The 19,959-nt window shown below is 32.1% G+C and overlaps 2 protein-coding genes across 6 annotated transcripts in view; one reads left to right on the plus strand and one right to left on the minus strand.

Moving 5' to 3' along the window:
* Nucleotides 1–19,959, minus strand: part of DCX-EMAP (Doublecortin-domain-containing echinoderm-microtubule-associated protein) — a 587,536-nt gene that overhangs the window by 258,459 nt on the left and 309,118 nt on the right. For both annotated transcript variants that reach the window (XM_067352202.1, XM_067352203.1), the window contains one exon: nucleotides 3,614–3,709. In XM_067352202.1, the coding sequence (XP_067208303.1) occupies nucleotides 3,614–3,709 (96 nt within the window). The remainder of the gene's footprint in view (nucleotides 1–3,613; nucleotides 3,710–19,959) is intronic.
* LOC136998360 (uncharacterized) lies at nucleotides 10,925–19,348 on the plus strand. Of its 4 annotated transcripts, XM_067350893.1 has the most exons (11): nucleotides 10,925–11,637; nucleotides 12,136–12,314; nucleotides 12,508–12,669; nucleotides 12,753–12,913; nucleotides 14,140–14,372; nucleotides 14,544–14,731; nucleotides 14,821–14,980; nucleotides 15,071–15,201; nucleotides 15,446–15,588; nucleotides 18,321–18,413; nucleotides 18,490–19,348. In XM_067350893.1, exons 1-10 carry the CDS (start codon nucleotides 11,568–11,570, stop codon nucleotides 18,406–18,408), a joined length of 1,515 nt encoding a protein of 504 aa, XP_067206994.1. In that variant the 5' UTR covers nucleotides 10,925–11,567; the 3' UTR covers nucleotides 18,409–18,413; nucleotides 18,490–19,348. The 4 variants fall into 4 exon arrangements, with proteins under 4 accessions (XP_067206994.1, XP_067206991.1, XP_067206992.1 ...); XM_067350892.1 differs by having other exon boundaries at nucleotides 10,927–11,637; nucleotides 18,321–19,348; XM_067350890.1 differs by lacking the exons at nucleotides 18,321–18,413; nucleotides 18,490–19,348 and having other exon boundaries at nucleotides 10,926–11,637; nucleotides 15,446–16,837.

A 19,959-nucleotide genomic window follows, 5' to 3' on the forward strand; every position in this document is an offset into this window, starting at 1 on the left:
ATCAGGATGACAACGTTTGGGTACGAAAAATTCATCACAAACATGCTATTCTTAAAAATATATTTATTAATAATATAATATTATTCTAAATGCCAGTAGCTGATATCAAGAATACTTAAAAATAATAACTGGCTCAAGTGTTTTCCCGACAGCTTATTGCGCGATCTTCACACATAATTCTACCAGCCTTTGAAAATAGCCTCTCAGCTGGAACCGACGTTCCTATGAGAATCAAACTTTTGGTGGCTAAATCTTGGCTAAAAGGTTGTTGCATTTTTACTTTTTCCATTTTAGAGTTCGACCTGATCGACCAGTTTGAGATTAGGAAACAAGGATGACGCAATGAACCTGTGATGTAGGAGTCTCTTTTTAATGTTAGCAAGCAATATTCTGTAAATTAAACACAAACAACCGAACCAATCTATCATGCAAAAATAGTACAAATGCAAATATTTCATTCATCAATTCATTCAATTATTATAAATTTACCGTAATCAGTCGACAAAGAGTTGCGTTGTTCTTATAGCCCTGGCACGCTAAACGAGATTTACGGTAAGCGGCAAGCAGCAAATAAATGATAGCTTTTTCAAACGTCGCGCCGCGGCATCTCATCAGCTGCTCAAGCAGAGTTCTCAATGGGTGCGTTCAGAAAACAACAGTTGCATAACTGTTGTGTGTGTCTTGTCAACACTCGATGCTGATTTGTTAATTTTAAAAGATCTGATAGAATATTCCAATGACGATCAGCGCTTACACAATCGTTGTGTTTTCTGAACGCGCCCATTGGCTACCGCTCGCCGCAATGCGCATTTGATTTTGGATTTGGCGTTGAGTGTATCGAAATTCGATATCAAAGCATCTCGTATCGATACTGTTAAATATCAGTAGCAAAAGTATCGATAAAAATATCGATATATCGATACTCGAAATACCGATACTGTACAACACCACCTATAGACAAGGCCTCTCCACTGAAATCATGACGTTATCACTAGTAGGCCATTTATCCTTCAGTTTTCTAACGTAACCTTGTGTTTCATGCGACATTAACGTGAATTTTTTAATAGTGTAGTGTGTTTTGATAAGAATTTTTTGTTGTGAATAGTTGATGAATGCCTGTATTATTGAGGTAAGTCATTATTTTATTAATTTACCGAATTATGAACGTATTTAGAAAATTGACCATAATAGGTTAGATTTGGATCATACTTCTTTATTATTAAAATTATGTATTTCTTTTATAGCAATGCCTTTCAAATGTTGTGTGCCAAATTGTAACGGCAATTACAAAAATGTTAATTATAAAAATTACGCATACACTCTCTAACATCCTTTTAAACAATTATACAAAAAGATAAAATGATATCATAAGAAGAAAAACAATGCCAGACTGCAAAAGAATGAAACCATAAACTAAAGCTGTTTTATTATTTTATTCAAAGAATTTACTATTATTATATTTAATAAAGTAATTTAAATTACTTTATTGAATAAAATAATAAAACAGCTTTAGTTTATGGTTTCATTCTTTTGCAGTCTGGCATTGTTTTTCTTTTTATGATATCATTTTGACTTTATTGAATAAAATAATAAAACAGCTTTAGTTTATGGTTTCATTCTTTTGCAGTCTGGCATTGTTTTTCTTCTTATGATATCATTTTGTCTTTTTGTGTAATTGTTTAAAAGGATGTTAGAGAGTGTATGCGTAAATTTTATAATTAACATTTTTGTAATTGCCGTTACAATTTGGCACACAACATTTGAAAAGCATTGTTATAAAAGAAATACATAATTTCAATAATAAAGAAGTATGATCCAAATCTAACCTATTATGGTCAATTTTCTAAATACGTTCATAATTCGGTAAATTAATAAAATAATGACTTACCTCAATAATACAGGCATTCATCAACTATTCACAACAAAAAATTCTTATCAAAACACACTACACTATTAAAAAATTCACGTTAATGTCGCATAAAACACAAGGTTACGTTAGAAAACTGAAAAATAAATGGTCTACTAGTGATGACGTCATGATTTCAGTGGAAAGGCCTTGTCTATAAGTGGTGTTGTACTGTATTGCCCATCCCTATCCCCTATATTTTGTCTTTCTCTCCGTTCTGCCAAACCCAACGAATATCATAAGGCAATATACGGCATGCTGGGTCTAGTTATATTAAGGCACTATAAACGTGAGTATTCTCACGTCTGCGCCATTTTTGGCCCATTCCCCCACTCCTTGCCCTCTCGTCCATTTACCGCTGAGCTAAGAGAAGTTAGAAGTAAGATAAACTTCTTAGCTCAGCGGTAAATAGGCGAGAGGGCAAGGAGTGGAGGAATGGACCAAAAATGGCGCAGACGTGAGAATACCTACATCTTTAGTGCTCTAGTTATATATGCCTGTGACCCTCAGCCGCAGAAGCACTGAGCTTGCGGCAACGTCACTGAATGGCGCAGGGATTATAAAGCTTTCTCGTAATCAAATTTCGATCGGCGCTCGATATAAAAGCATTGATCCGATCCTTCGACAAGCACTCGTTTCAAGGTAAGCTCTCATCAAGGGCTCTTGATCCAGAGTAATAGCTCCACTGGAGCGTAACCTTTGCGACTTGATCGCAATCTTTTTTTGTCAACCACAGTGCCTAGGAAGGCACGTAAGAGGAAAAAACGTTCCCCGCTTCGGCCGCACTCTCCACTGAGAAACCTTCCTCTGTGGCCCGAGGACACACCGGCTTCGCCCTCGCCACCTCCGGATCTAGCGTGGACACTTATTCCTTTGGAATTCGAAGTCAGGCTCACTCGTCCGCCACGGGACACGTTAGTAACTGGGGATATCAGGATTCGCAGAAAAACCTTGCCGAGATATTCGGCACCAACAACGCCGAGGAGGTCAATAGCAGCTACCACTACTCAATCAACGGGAGTACAGGTTACACCAGCCGTGAGCTCTGTCGCCACACAGACCTCGCCTCTGCGGGCCTCCTCTGAGAGCAGCTGCAACACTGCAGAGCACTTTCCAGAAGGCGTACCACCTACTTTGGGCAAGGAGCTGTACTTCGCACTATCTCCAGAGCCGTCCTTTTTAGGATCGGAGAAACTCACCAAGTCGCGACCGGTAATTTCTTACCGGGAGCGCATATTTTTATTTTAACCTCGCACGGTCTTGCACCACACCATGCCGAGCACGCGCCATTCGGCGCACTAAATTCTCAAACAAAACTGTACATAAAAATATCGACTGACTTTAATAAAGACTTACTTAAATGAATACAGTGTCATTTTCTTTCTCGCCAGGTACGAACAAACACCCATATTAATATTTTTAATATTGACCTCAATTACGCGAATTTTATGGACTAGTAATTTTATGGACTTTTCACTGAAGAGGGTCAAATTGTTGACCGAAACGTTTGAAATTAGTGACTCTCAATAAAGAAGACTTTCGACAGCAATTACATCTGACTTGGGTTCAACATCTCCATTTCCACATTTTCATTTATTTATTATTGTTAGCTTGTACCTTTTTACTTTATAAAATATATACGTATATATGGTATTGTATAAGTTGTAGTATAAAATAATACATGAAGATTAAGGCTAAAAAACTTACCGCCACCTTGCCTAATAAATGACCCCATTGCCATTGCCATACCGAAAGAATAGCTTCTCTTCCAGAATCAACGGCAAGCACATAACTACCGCCATTCTGCAACAAATAATTAAAAATTTACATAATGCTTTTATTAGTCTATTACAGTTCTAGACACGATCTGCACATTTCAGTCGATTTTCGTAAGCTAACGCCTACTAGCTCCCGTGGAAAAAACGGATTTGAAAAATCTTGACAATTAACAAAGTTCACTCTTGGTGAATTGTTTAAACAATCATAATTTTGGAACGGTGCAACTACAAACGAAAGCAAAATCATTACAAACAACTACAAACGATTCTGAATCAAGATATGTTAGCAAAGGAGGATGTTAAATATAGGTCGATTTTGGCCCATGGTGTGGAACCAAAACTACAAATGATTTCTTATAGATTTCATACCGTAGAATCACGTGGTAAAGTTTGTTTTCCTCCAGACATCAAGGAAAGTACGGAAAAATTGAAAAAAGACCATAAAAAATGGAATTTTTCGAGCTGGTTGAAGCTTGGAACATTCCTGCAGCGATTTAAAAAAAAATGATTTGTCACTCTTCTCCTTTTACATACAAAAAGTCCTGAGGCCCTCATACGACTTGCAAAAAAGTACGATCCGATACATGCGTCGGAAGACACCCTTTTACCCAAAAAACCACTCCCAAAATCACTTAAACGATTCTCGTCAAGCTAAGGGTGTCTTCCGATGCATGTATCGGATCGGTCTTTTTTGCATGTCGTGTGAGGGCCTCGGAACTTTCTCAGTGCAGAAGGAAAAAAACGACAAATTATTTTTTGCTAGGCGAGAATTTTTTAGGCACTCTGGGGTGGTTTTTTAAGAGGATGCTGAAGTGACGGGCGAACTCCGACGCGAAAGCGCCATCATTTCGATGGTACTAAAAATGAAATGACATTATCGGCGCAGCCTACGGACCTATGCCGCGTAGGTCCGTGTGTACGCATTTGTTTGTAGTGGTGACTCACTACACTGACGTGTGGTCTGTGTACGTGCGTCATCGGAAGTTTGTAAACAAACGATGCTTGCGCTTGTTTCCTCGACTGAAATTTCGTCGCAAGGCTGCAATATAATGTCCGAGAAAACATAGGCGTATATAAGGTGTCAAATAAATACAAACTAAATATGACAAAATAATAAATTAAAAATATACATATAATACTATATATATCATTGAAGAAAAATGTCATATACTTTTCTTACTTTTATCTTTATGTAGTAAATACTAAATAGCTAATTAATCAATTAATTAATATATACATATACACATATATTCAATAAATAGTTATCTTTATTTTGTATTTTATATGATAATGACTGAAATAATGAAAGTATATATCATTTCAATTATATAAAATACAAAATAAAGATAACTATATTCAATATGTATATGTATGTATTCAATAATTAATTAACTTATTTATTTATTTTGTATTTATTACATAAGAATAAAAATAGGAAAAGCATATAACATATTTTTCCAATTAGATATATAGTATTATACATACATTTTTCAAATAAAATATTTTATCATATCTAACTTATATCTATTAGACACCTTGTATAAGTCTATTTTGTCTCGTATGTACATCATTCAGCCATACGATAGAATTTCAATTGCGAGAAAAAAGATTAAATGACCTTATAAATTATCTGATAAAATATAAACAGACCACACGTGCAGTAAATTGCTAACTAAAATAAATACGTATTTCTTCAAATCTGTCAGCTGACGTTAGATCACCTATGACAATATTTCTTAAAATCTGCCAGTTCACGAATAAATCGTCTTTAGCTCTCTTTTTTCTAAACTGTCAGCTGACGTTAGATCGCCTCTGACTATATTTATGAAAAATTGTCAGCTCACGATAGATCGCCTCTGACAATATTTCTTACAATTTGATAGTTTACGAATAAAACGTCTTTAGCTCTTTTTTTTCTAAACTGTCAGCTGACGTTAGATCGTCTGTGACAATATTTATTTAAAATTGTCAGCTCACGATAGATCGCCTCTGACAATATTTCTTACAATTTGCCAGTTCACGAATAAATCGTCTTTAGCTCTCTTTTTTCTAAACTGTCAGCTGACGTTAGATCGCCTCTGACTATATTTATTTAAAATTGTCAGCTCACAATAGATCGCCTCTGACAATATTTCTTACAATTTGCCAGTTCACGAATAAATCGCCTTTAGCTCTCTTTCTTCTAAACTGTCAGCTGACGTTAGATCGCCTCTGACTATATTTATTAAAAATTGTCAGCTCACAATAGATCGCCTCTGACAATATTTCTTACAATTTGCCAGTTCACGAATAAATCGTCTTTAGCTCTCTTTTTTCTAAACTGTCAGCTGACGTTAGATCGCCTGTGACAATATTTATTTAAAATTGTCAGCTCACGATAGATCGCCTCTGACAATATTTCTTACAATTTGCCAGTTCACGAATAAATCGCCTTTAGCTCTCTTTCTTCTAAACTCTCAGCTGACGTTAGATCGCCTCTGACTATATTTATTTAAAATTGTCAGCTCACAATAGATCGCCTCTGACAATATTTCTTACAATTTGCCAGTCCACGAGAAAACCGCCTCTGGTTTGTCTTATTCTATATTGCCAGTCCACAAAGAAACCGCCTCTGGCTTGAAGACAATTCTAAGAAATTGACATCATTTTGTATACTCTTTTTACAATAAATGTATATGATATATGCCATATTTTTTATTTCTAAAGCATGAAATATAAAGATATTTTTATTTTTTTGTGTCTATCATTTGTAAAAAAATCTTGATAAAAGAAACAACATTAATTTTGCGACTTGCAATAATCTGTTTCATTATATGCTTCTTTTAAATACTTACAATTAGCCTTATTTTATGTGATTAACTTGGTATTTAAAATACGTATCAAAATCGAAAATGTATTTCTATTACAGTAGAAAAGAAACATTCTTGTCTTACAACAGAGAGAAATGGCAAAATATAATTGTCTAAAGTACAGTTCAATAAAAACGGTTAAAATTGAACATTTTATAAAACCACTGTGATTCATGAAAAATCAGAATTATTATTTCAAAAATATAGACATATTTCGACTGTGTGTTTTAAACTGCACTACACATTCAAAATTCACAGAATAAATTTATTTCTGCAAAGTTGTGTATAATATCAGTGGAAAAGTGATTTATTTGTTGTTACATATACATGATATTTTACCATTCCTCTCTGGTGTAAGACTACAATGTTTTTTTTCTACTGAACTAGAAATTAATTTTATATTTTGATGTGTATTTTAGATACCAAGGTAAACGCATAAAATAAGGCTAGTTGTAAGTATTTAAAAGAAGTATATATTGAAACAGATAATTGCAAGTCACAAAATTAATGTTTTTTTTTATCAAGATTTTTTTACAAATGATACATACAAGAAACTAAAAATATCTTTATATTTCATGCTTTATAAATAAGTTATATGACATACATTTATTATAAAAATATATACAACATACAAAATGATATTAACTTTTTACATAGATACTTTGATGTGAATATACATAATATGGAGCACATAATATACATAATATATACACATAAAGCACATGAATAAAAGTATTTTGTAGAAATTAGAATATGAATGTATGTAATTAAATAATATAAATGTTTGCAAAAATGTTGCAAAATTTATGTATAATACATACACTTTTTTATCCTTCAGAGTGCCTTCAACCCATTTTTTTCAGCCGGGTTTCGTAGCACATAACACAAACATACACACACACGCACAACTAACACACACATAACTAACCTAAAAGATTCTTTATATGACAGATAGCACTGAGAACTGTATAGCGCCTCTATCCCAAAATCTCGGAACTAATCTATAGCTCTTTTTTACCTTATTCTTTCTATATTGCACACATGCTTTACATAAATCTGGAAAAGGGTGGCGTTTTGAAAATAAGTCTCTAAGCTCTATTTTTTTGGTTTTCCATTATTGTTTCATACGCTCTTCTTCGGCACATGGTCTTGTTTTGCAGATTGAAGCAGTATAATTTTAATATAAAAGATATAATTCTTTGAGGTGACATTGTCGGTAAATTTTCAAAAATTTTTTTTATTTTTTGGTTTAAATTTGACCAACTGCCGAAAGATTAGCATATGTACTTTATTTACACCAAAGGATTTGTAATTCTATTAAAGCAATAAAAAACGCCTTTTTAAAAAATTGAAGTTTCGGTCGGTAACAATATGACTTCAGCATTTTCTTAAGTATAAGGGTGTCTTCCGACACATGTATCGAATCGGTCTTTTTTGTAAGTCATGTGAGGGCCTCAGAACTTCCTCTATGCAAAAGGAGAAGAGCGACAAAACATTTCTACCTTGGCGAGAATCGTTTAAGTGATTTTGGGGGTGGTTTTTCGGGTATAAGAGTGTCTTCCGACGCATGTATCGGATTGGTCTTTTTTGTATGTCATGTGAGGGCCTCAGAACTTTCTTCCTGCAAAAGGACAAGAGCGATAAATCATTTTTTTTAAATCGCTGCAGGAATGTTCCAAGCTTCAACCAGCTCGGAAAATTCCATTTTTCATGTTCTTTTTTCAATTTTTCCGTACTTTCCCCGGTGTCTGGAGGAAAACAAACTTTACCACGTGATTCTACGGTATGAAATCTATAAGAAATCATTTGTAGTTTTGATTCCACACCATGGGCCAAAATCGACTTATATTTAACATTCTTCTTTTCTTATATCTTATAGTTGGGTGAACTTGGGAAAACTATTTTTTTAAATGGCTATATTTTTTTATTGGTTAAACTACAAACGAAATTATTGTTATTACAAACAACAAATACAATTAAAATACTAACATCTTCTGTATTAAAAAAATAATTTTTTTTAAAGTCGAGTGCCAAGTTCACAGAGGTATTCTTAACATGGATTTTGGGTTTTCTGTCAAATTGAATGAAACCTTCAATGATGAAAGGTCTTGGAAAAACTTTTCAATCGAGATAGGGCATTACTATGTTTTAGCGATTCGTTTTCGAAATAGAGCGTTTCAAAATCGGAATAACCGTTCCCTTATTACTTCCACCAAGTACGGTGTCATTAGAAAGCTTTTGCCTAGAGCTTTTAAAAAATCACACAGATAATCATGGGTCAAAGAGTCACGGTCAGGGACTCCTGAAGATCGGAATTACTTTAATGGAACTGCACAACACGCGCCCGCGCACGGTGATATAGCCGATGTAAAATCTCGACTTTCAGGGGTCCCTGACTGTGACTCTTTGACCCGTGACGCCTGCTACGCCTAGCGTGCAGCCTTTATTTATACTGATCGGCATTTTGATATAGAAGCGTCGCGTTAATAATAGGCTCACCTGTTTCTAAAACCTGTTTTTATATGCTTAAACCTTTGGGCGCGCAAGTGACACACAGTCGATCTATCTTCTCGGAACGAGTGCTCGCATAAGCGCTCTACTAACCGATTGATTACCGAGAAGGCCTTGATTCCTTTCGGTAATTAAATTTAATAATAATTAATATTATGCTTGCGTGTGGTCTTTCGACACACATCTTTCCCCGTTGAAAAAAGAAAATTGAGGTACGGAGCTTTCATCACCCTTAACATTTAAACTGAACACGTTTTTTGGCATCGCAATACTGAACAGGTGGGTCACTGGTGTTCAAGTCAATTTTTTGACTAAAAGATCATCTAGAAAATTCTGAAAAAAATCTTAACATATTCTTTGAAGTCTAAAGTAAGATTTTATACCTAGTTTAAGAAAAAAATATTTTTAAGTATTATATTTTTATCATCTTTTAGACGAAGAACTGCAATAGTTGGTGTGTTACATAAAAATTTATTTAAAAAAATGATTTTAAACAAAAATGCTTCCAAGGATTTTCAGTTTAGACTTTAAGATTTACAGAAAAAAATACTACATATTCGTGGCTTTAAAAAAACAATTATTTGAAGATCAAAAGTTGCATATTTTCAAGTACAAAAAATGCATTTTTCTAAGAAAAAAATATTTTTTAAATTATATATTATCTTTAAATCATATTTATTTTGCATAAAAGTGGAAATAAATTAATGCAGAGTTATTTAAAACAAAATATGTTGATTAAAAAGTATTAAATATTGATTGAGCAATTAAAGCAAATAGTATCTAATATCTGCTCTTCAATGCTCGTAAAGTGAATTGGTGAGTCACTTGTACTTTCAACCACTTATAGCACAGGAAACAAAGCTTTTACCTCAAAATAATTCGCGGAAATCTAAAAATTTGCAGAGATATTCAGTTAGTTTCTGCCAATCATGTCTGAAAACTCCCAATAATCCCCCCCTCCCTCCCTTGCTTCGCTTACAATCAGAAAAAGATTTTTGCGACATAAAATTTGAAATTCCGCTTTGAAGCAAAATCTATTGGTAGTTTCTTCGCAATACTCAGTACGAGCAAGTAAGTAATTTGTCTAAAATCGCTTTTGAGAGAGAAACCAACTTTTATTAAAAGTTGTTCCGCACCCAGAGAAAAATTATGTTAAATTTGACAAAATCGTTTCTTTAACTTGCGTTTTTTAAGTTAAAGTAAAAAAATCTTTGAGGAAAATAAAAATTTATTTGATTTCAAGAAATGACATTATTAGTCTTTTTCAAAGTAAATAAAATATTTGTTTAAATTATTTTTTTAATTTTAATAAATAATTTTTTAATTGAAAGAAATAAATTACAGAAATGTAAGAAATAATTTAATTCAACTAGATATTTTGAATCAAAAAGTTATTTCTGTAAATCAAATAAAAGGTTTCTTAAACCATGTATGCAAAAGACACGCGATTGCGTAAAAGTGTATATACACCCGAAAAAAAAGCGGTACACTGAAAATGTGGGAAAAATTCATCAAATTTCAACTGACGATAACTTCGTAAATAATAAAGATAGAAAGTTCTATAAAATATGGAAATGAAGCTAAAAATCTCTACTTTAAGAATCAATTTATTTCAATGTTGCAAAATAAATTTATTGAAAATGGCGGATGACAAAGCGCGAGCATGCAAAATTGAAAAATAATGGTTCGAGTTTGCGACGGTGCACGGTATAAACAAAAAATTGTAGCTTATTGGGATCAAAAGCGTACGAAAGTACAGAGTCTCCTCTTTAAAATGCTTTTTTATGCATCTCGATACGATGATTTTTCGCCGAGAGATTCGCATTTGAAGAAAAAGGCAGATTCTTACTTCAAATGCGAATCTCTCGGCGAAAAATCATCGTATCAAGATGCATAAAAAAGCATTTTAAAGAGGAGACTCTGTACTTTCGTACGCTTTTGATCCCAATAAGCTACAATTTTTTGTTTATACCGTGCACCGTCGCAAACTCGAACCATTATTTTTCAATTTTGCATGCTCGCGCTTTGTCATCCGCCATTTTCAATAAATTTATTTTGCAACATTGAAATAAATTGATTCTTAAAGTAGAGATTTTTAGCTTCATTTCCATATTTTATAGAACTTTCTATCTTTATTATTTACAAAGTTATCGTCAGTTGAAATTTGATGAATTTTTCCCACATTTTCAGTGTACCGCTTTTTTTTCGGGTGAGTGTATATGTTTTTGTGCGATCACACACTTTTGTCTAAACAGAAGAACAATGCTGCCTTGACCGTGACAGAGGAAGCGAGAAACGGTTAGCATTCCTGTGTATTCGGTAACGCGGCGTACATCGTACATTGGGCTTGTTCGTTTTAGCTTTACTGGAGCAGCTCTGGGTCTGTTCTAAACAGGATAATACCGGACAAACTAATTATCTGTCTTGTATTATTCTGTTCTGTTTCTTGTGCAACGTGAATATTAGCCGTGTGTTTTTACGTACAAAAAAATTTTGAAATCCCATAAAAGTGAGTAGTTCGCAATGTTCGATAAAAAAGTGTGCGATCTACTTGCATCGTGGGGATTTGCAGATACAATACCTCATTTTTATCGTAAGTATTAATTTTATAATATATACATATATTGTGGCTGTCGACTTTAGTCAACGATCGTTCTAAAGAGGTTAAATCAGGAAAACACATGGCGTCAGTTATTCGTGAAGCAGGTCGTTATGCTACATCGATGATACACAATGTTTTTATTACATCATATTTTTATTAAAGTGCTAAATTTAATATAAAAAATATGAAGCGCAAAGAAATGTTTTCGTGCATAACACGCGATCCGCTGGGTGGGAAAAGATGTCGAACACGTTCGTGTAAACGTATGAACGTTGCGTTTAATATTTTTGCTACTAAAAGTATCTTTTTGTTAAAAAAAGTATATTATAATAAAAGTATCTTATAAAAATGCTACATGTAATAGCATTTTTATAAGATACTTTTGTAATCCTCCTTTATTATTATTCCTGTTTTTTGTTCTTAAATTATAAATGACTTACTTTTATTTAAAAAGAAATATTCCAAAAATTTTTTTTTTTTTTCTTTTAGGTTTGTGTATCGATCACGATGTTCTTTTGCAACTACCTTTAGATCCTCCAGATCCATTGATAGAAGAACTATTTCCGCTACAAGAGAGACGTGAAGATTTTGTAAATAAATTACATCTTTATCAAGGGATAACTCTAGACAAAATTCCAATCGTGATTCAAAAAGAACAGGAATCAACGGTAATATCCATTTTTTTAAATTACATATTTTTGAAATGTTAAATTATACACTATTTACACTATTATATACACTATTATATACACTATTATATACACTATTATACACTATCAATTTTCAAATTAAAATATATATTCATATTATTGGTTAAAGAAAAAAACAATTTTATTTTAATTTGATAAAAATAATTTGAAGAAGGCTGAGGCAATAACTACGAAAAGGCACACCACATCGCAAGAGGCAAGCGAAGTTTCTAAAAAACTACGATCGAAGAATGCTGATTGTGATTTATTAATTACTGAAAACACTCAGCTTGAAATATTTCACGAAAACGTTTTTTCTAATTTCCATTCACTCGTAAGATATTTTTTTTTTATTACATGAATTTCCTATTGTAATCTTATTCTTATTATAGCAAAAGTAATCGCACATTTTTATAGAATTTGATTCACCTCTTGAATCAAACATTCACTGGCCAGAAGATTTTGGCGAAATATCGAGATAAAATTCTACCACGAAATATTCGGAAAATTTTAGTCGATTTAATTATTAGATCGTTGCTGGAAATTCCATCATTGTCGACTCACGGTGAACTACAGGTGTAAGTACCTAAAAATACTTACATGCCTCATTTTACTTTCAAATATAGGATTTGTTCGTAATCTTTATTTTTATTATCTTAATAAATTTATTAATATTTTACCAGATTATTGATTTAACTTTAACTTTTAAAAGATTAACTGTGTTCGAAGTAAAAAGTAAGTTTTTGCTTTGGTCAAAGACTATTTGCTTTTGGTTTTATTTATCGAAATTAAGATCAATATACTAGTAAAAAAGTAATAAAGTTTTTATTAAATTGATTCTTTTTTTATTTGAATAATAATATAATCATTTAACTCAGTGCTCGGAATTAGTCTGAACATTTCAGCCAATTTCCGTGGTATACGCCTCCTTTCCTCTCCTTACCGCGCGCGCCGCAGCCGCTAGGGCCAGCGCCGCCGAGCGTTAGGAGCGGCACTATCTGATTAGGTTCTATGAGTAGGTTCTTCTCCCTATTTATTAAAATTTAAAAAAATTTATTAAAATTTATTAAAAATAAATTTTTTTTTAAATTTATTAAGTGGAAATATTTCAATAGATTTCTACGTCACCCATGAGGTACTAATACTGACACGTTTTTCAAAAAGTGGTTTTTATCTACATTATTGCATCAATTGTTCATTCTCATAAAAGGCTAAGAAAATCTAATTAAGAAAATCTCTTTTACATATATATTTTTTTTTAAATTAAGAATTTATTTTTATCTTTAGTGAAATAGGTCTACGGGGGAAACCATTTAAAAAAAAACGCGTCAGCATTAGTATCTCATGGGTGACGTGGAAATCTATTGAAATATTTCCACTTAATAAATTTAAAAATAAAAAATTTATTTTTAATAAATTTTAATACATTTTTTAAAATTTTAATAAATAGGGAAAAGAACCCACTCATAATCAGATAGTGTCGCTCCTAACGCTCGGCGGCGCTGGCCCTAGCGGCTGCGGCGCGCGCGGTAAGGAGAGGAAAGGAGGCGTATACCACGGAAATCGGCTGAAATGTTCAGACTAATTCCGAGCACTGATTTAACTGACACTAATTTGACACTTTCATTGATACTGCTAAATTTTCACTCATTCAGATTTAAACAGATAGTTCCTATTATTTTTAAATAATTTAAAATAAATGTAATGAAATTTATTCATGTTTATTTAGTATTTACATATTTATATTTTAAAATGACTTAAACTTTTTGAAATTTTACGAAAATACATAAATTATTTTTTTTAGGCCAGAATTAAAAAATTATCACTTTGAAATTTTAACTAATAAATTGTGTGACGTCTTCACGAAAGAAACTCCAGAAACATATTTCATTCCTCCGAAAACAGAAAATAAAAATCAGACTATTTCATGTGGGAAGCTTGTTGACAAATATAGAAACTGGCGAACTGCTCAAAAAGAATTAGGTTTAATCGAATCGAAAAATTCTGAGGTTGAAAGTGAAGAGAAAAATTGTACTTGTAAGAAAATTTTTATTTCTCTAAAATTAAAAGTCTACATAAATTTAAAAAAAAATTTTTTATCTATGTCTATTTTTTTTCAATGTCTTTTGACTTTCGTTTTTATAGATTTCTTTAAAATGCGATTAAATTTTTTTGTTAAAAATATTTAATTTCTTAAAATTTTATTAGCTGCTGACAATTCTCCCAATGAACACATTGTTTGGTTGTTAAATAATAATGCCCCGTGGAGAAACGTTATCAATCACTGGCAATTGAGTGTTGAAGTTAGATTGCGAGAATTTCAATATAACGTAGGAAGTGTTAAAGAGATATTTGATAAATATTCAGTTTTAAAACAACCTTGTGGATATGAGTTGGTAAGAACAAATGCACTCTTTTATCTGCATGAAATACTGAAAATAAAATTTTGTTGTGATTAAGTAATACAAGAAATGTTTTTTTATAGATTGAAAGCGATTTTATGTACGAAAAAGGAAGAGAAGGTATGTTATATGCTACGTGGCCAGAATTGTCAAATAAACTTCATGATTTAATGAAAATTGAAATAAAAGATAATGCTGCTAAGGAGTTACTTGAGACTCTCTCTTTTCCTACAGTGTCTGAGGGTAAATTATAGGATTAATATTTTAATTGAATAAATATTTTGGAATAAAATAATTGGTATTTGTGTTAAATAACAAAATCATGCTTTACAGAAGAAAGAAACTTGAAGTTGTTACTTCTTTTACCAGCTCTGTGTCCACCAGTATGTAAAATCAAAAAATCAAAGACCATTTGGAAACCAACTATTGAAGAAGCACAGGCGTCTTTTATTTTGCATGTGAAGGTAAATAAATAATTTAAAAACATATATGTATATTCTAAATTAATGTCGAAGATTATTGATCTTTAATTAAATATTTTTATAAATCGTAATTAAAAAATTTGGAATAGCATATCTTACTTTCAAATACTTTATTATTGTATCATTATTTTTTGAAAAATTATAAAGTTAATGTGTCTTTTTATTGTCAATAAAGTAATTATCTTCAAAAATAAATCATGGAAATGTAGCAATATTGAAATTTCAGACTCCAGGCGACATCGATAAAGCACTAACCGGAATGCGAGATAAGTATGCCAATTTTGGTGTTCAACTTCAACCTCTCATCATCGCAGTAGGACCAACATTGTCAGAAGTCACTGGATATTACGTAAACATAGATGACACAAGGTATCGCTTTCCAAGTATTCTAGCTGCTGTAGACCTATGCTTCAAAAGCTTTCATGTTTTGCACGCGAAGTATCCAAAACCAAGTGAACCAATTTGGCTTTTTATTCAAAAAATTGTATATTCTTTTACGACCCCGTGGGACAAAAAGCTGCCTTGCGTTGCAACTCTCGTTAGTACTGTACAAAACATGTAACATATTTAGATTATCTTCTTACGTAACTATAATATATAATTTTAGGGTCTTATTACAGTTAGACGAACTTGAATGCTCAGATATTGCCTCATACACCACCTCACAGTAGAGTCTCCTACTCATTAACAATTATCTTTCTAAATTATAATATGAAAATGTTTATTTGCTATATTTGTCATTTTTCAGCACCTACTTCATCTCTTTTATTGCGTCATTTAAAATTTTTTCATTTTATCATTTCTCGCAATAAATATATATGTAAACAACAAAATTGCATTAGTGAGTTTCAAGACGCATGGGCTTTTAAAAAACATTTAGATAGAAAGCATAGCCATGAAAAAGAAAAATATATACATAAGACAAGTAATTCTTCAAATATTAAACTAGAATCTGTTTCTTTTCCAATATTGTTAACAGAACCTATCTTATCTTCCCCATCTAAGAAATCTTTCACAAATTTTGAGAATGGTACACTCAGAGATTTAAACAATGTAATAAAAGATTCAGCAGGACTTTTTGTAGCTAAATTACATAATCAAACAACAGTTCCTCGAAATGTTGTACAAAATTGTATTAATTTTACTGAAGAATTTTGGCAATGTGGTATGTTCGATATTTTAAAAGAAAAAGTTTTTAATATCCTTGAAAAAGAAAGTTTTACTGCAATGGACAAGAACGAATTGGAAATTATGTTTAGCACTGCAAGCAATCCCCTACAAGGTCTCAACACAGAATATAAAAGACTACAATATTTTAAGAGTACAGGATTTTTTATTGAACCAAAATCATATATAATTGGTGAAGCTAAAACCTATAAATTAATTAACGGTATAAAGACGGAGGAAACTGAAAATATCAAAGGGCAATTTATTTCAGTAAAAAAAGTTCTCAGCATTTTTCTTAGCTTACCCGATTTTTTACAGATTATTTTAGATTACATGGACTATTTATACAATAAAATAGAACCGATGTGAACTTGGCGCCCAACTTTATTTAAAAAAAAAATCACTAATCTAGTTCGTTTGTACTTCGTTTGTACTTGTTTGTACCGCTTCTTATTTCGTTTGTACCTCAAAGGGTAAAAAAATACAAGGGGGTGAAAAAATGGCCAGCGCCCGATTACAAGATTTTTAAATTTCGTTTATGCCATTCGAAAGAGAATCGTTTGTACCCGTTTGTACCTCTTTTGATTTTGTTTGTACCTCAAAGGGTTCGAAGATACAGCGTTTTTCAGTTTCAGCCTAACCCTTCTATAGGGAACTTAGCCATTTTACAAGATATCGAGAAACGGCCAACGGCATTCGAAAGAGAATCGTTTGTACCCGTTTGTACCTCTTTTGTTTTCGTTTGTACCTCAAAGGGTTCGAAGATACAGCGTTTTTCAGTTTCAGCCTAACCCTTCTATAGGGAACTTAGCCATTTTACAAGATATCGAGAAACGACCAACGGCATTCGAAAGAGAATCGTTTGTATTCGTTTGTACCACTTTTGTTTTCGTTTGTACCTCAAAGGGTTCGAAGATACAGCGTTCTTCAGTTTCAGCCTAACCCTTTTATAGGGAACTTAGCCATTTTACAAGATATCGAGAAACGACCAACGACATTCGAAAGAGAATCGTTTGTATTCGTTTGTACCACTTTTGTTTTTGTTTGTACCTCAAAGGGTTCGAAGATACAGCGTTCTTCAGTTTCAGCCTAACTCTTTTATAGGGAACTTAGCCATTTTACAAGATATCGAGAAACGACCAACGGCATTCGAAAGAGAATCGTTTGTATTCGTTTGTACCACTTTTGTTTTCGTTTGTATCTCAAAGGGTTCGAAGATACAGCGTTCTTCAGTTTCAGCCTAACCCTTTTATAGGGAACTTAGCCATTTTACAAGATATCGAGAAACGGCCAACGGCATTTAAAAGAGAATCGTTTGTATCCGTTTGTACCTTTTTTGTTTTCATTTGTACCTCAAAGGGTTCGGAGATACAGCGTTTTTCAGTTTTAACATAAACAAGCGGTTATTAGTGCCTTCACGCTTAAAGTTAACTGCGTTTCAAATTTTTTATAACACGTAATCAATTTCTTTGTGTGAAATCAACTTAAAATTAACTTAAAATAATATTTTGAATATTGATCGTTTACTTTAAATATTGTATTACGTTACTGTGTTATACTATAAATAAAGATGAATATAATAGTGGAATAATTTTAATTATTGATACACTTAGGATGAAAATACTTAGAAATTAATGAAAAATGTTTTATGTCTAGATTAACGAAACCTGTTAAATAAATTTTTGGACTTATAATATTTTTTAATGTTAACATTTTATGTATAAAATATTAAATTTTTTTTTCATTTTTTATGGAATTAAAAAGAATTTTTAAAAACTTTTAATATGTTTTTCTAAACTAATAATGAATATTTATAAGAAAATATTAGAGTAATGAAATAAACGCAAACGAAAGTAAAATTACTGTTAACACGAAGATAAAATAAATTATTTCAATGTTTTATGAAAAGTAATAGAGATATTTTTTTTTTGCAGAAGCATTCGGGATGATGCTGTTAATGAAGTTTTATTTTTATTTAAATCGTCATATGTCTCCCAATTTCCCGTTACTCGACGGCAGTGAGCTATGTAATGCCCAATGTCATTTTTATTAGTGCCACCAATATATTCGATTGCTGCTACTAATTTATATGTGCATTTGCAGAACTGTATGTCTAATAGTATCTCAGACAGAGTAAGCGTACCGGACCAATCGATATATCCAAGTCTGCAAGCAAGATCAGTCCATTGCAGACATTCAAGGTCTACAAAGAGATGCGGCCCTGTTGTAAAATTTGTAATTAAATTTTCATTGCCACATCTTTTACATTTTTTATTTATGTCTTCGATTCTTTGATTAATCGCTATTTGCAAACCGCGCATACTATTTTCATATATCGGTTTAGGGTTCATTTCTAATACCTTGATACTTTTGTGATCCATCCATTTACATGTTGAGCATTCTTGAGACACATTATACGAGAATGAATTTTCCATTAAATATTTGTCTATTAACTGACTTACGTTACACGCACAATCCATCGTTCCACCTGTTGGTCGAAAAATTTTATTTAATATTATAGCTCTTTCCTTGTATACTTTTTGTAATGTGCCAAATGTAGATATCATTTTAATAAAATCTGTTATATAATCAGTGGTGTTATTAATATATTCATGATATGTGATCCAGTCGCGATAACCTATTAATAAAGATTGCACAATGCTATCAAACGCACATGTATTTTTTATCATGATATGTTGGCCCGAAATATTTTGTGGGCGTAAGATATTGCCATTCTGCAATAAGGGGATTTTTGATGTTAACCGAGGTTTATTATGGATACTGTCTATATCAGGGCATACTCTCAAATATTTACCTCGTTTTAAAACTTTATTTTTTGGGCTTTTCCAGGTTTCAACCTCATTTAAAAAAGGTGTGAGTGAATATGTCGAATGCTCTTTATTTGGCGAATAATGTGCTATCGATGTATCCATACTATCATCTTCATTATAACATTCATCATTATGTTGAGACATATAAACTTCACTTTCATTCGAACTTACTTCATTGCAGTTTATCATATCATTGGAAAATTCATGGGTTTTATTGGACGTTATTGTATCAGCGTTTAAGATTTTCATGGTACCCGCGAGTGATCTTATATGTGATATTAGAAATTTATCTGCGCGTATATTCTTCATACCTTTAAAAATTATATTTTTTAGTTCGTTAAAATATTGCTCGCTTCTAGCTGAAGACGCAACGCTCGTTTTATCAGATGCCATTACAGTCGTCCATAATGGAAACTCTTTCAAAATTCTAAGTAAGTTCATACCGAAACTGTGACAATAATATGGATTCAGCCTATTTCCGGAATTTATCATTTTTTTACTATTTCTTTCTAAATCACGGAGTAAATTATTTATGCGATTACCAGATTCGTAATTAGGAATCTCTTCCAAGCATTCATTTGTACCTTCTTCATAATATGGAAAATCATTGGTTTTGATAATTTGTAATAATCGCTGTTGAGCCTTGAAACATGTAATTGTATTATCATTCATATGTTCTGTTTCTGAAATATCTTCTGTTTCTGAGAAGGCAACTGTCAAGATATCAAGGCAGATTCGATTA

The sequence above is a fragment of the Linepithema humile genome, chromosome 3 (assembly GCF_040581485.1).
Source record: "Linepithema humile isolate Giens D197 chromosome 3, Lhum_UNIL_v1.0, whole genome shotgun sequence".
Taxonomy (NCBI): domain Eukaryota; kingdom Metazoa; phylum Arthropoda; class Insecta; order Hymenoptera; family Formicidae; genus Linepithema; species Linepithema humile.

Coding starts and splice junctions, on each gene's coding strand:
- LOC136998360 (XM_067350890.1), top strand. CDS start 11,568: ATGTTCGATAAAAAAGTGTGCGATCTACTTGCATCGTGGGGATTTGCA. Junction 14,373..14,543: donor TGAAGAGAAAAATTGTACTT/GTAAGAAAATTT, acceptor AAATTTTATTAG/CTGCTGACAATTCTCCCAAT. Junction 14,732..14,820: donor AACCTTGTGGATATGAGTTG/GTAAGAACAAAT, acceptor GTTTTTTTATAG/ATTGAAAGCGATTTTATGTA.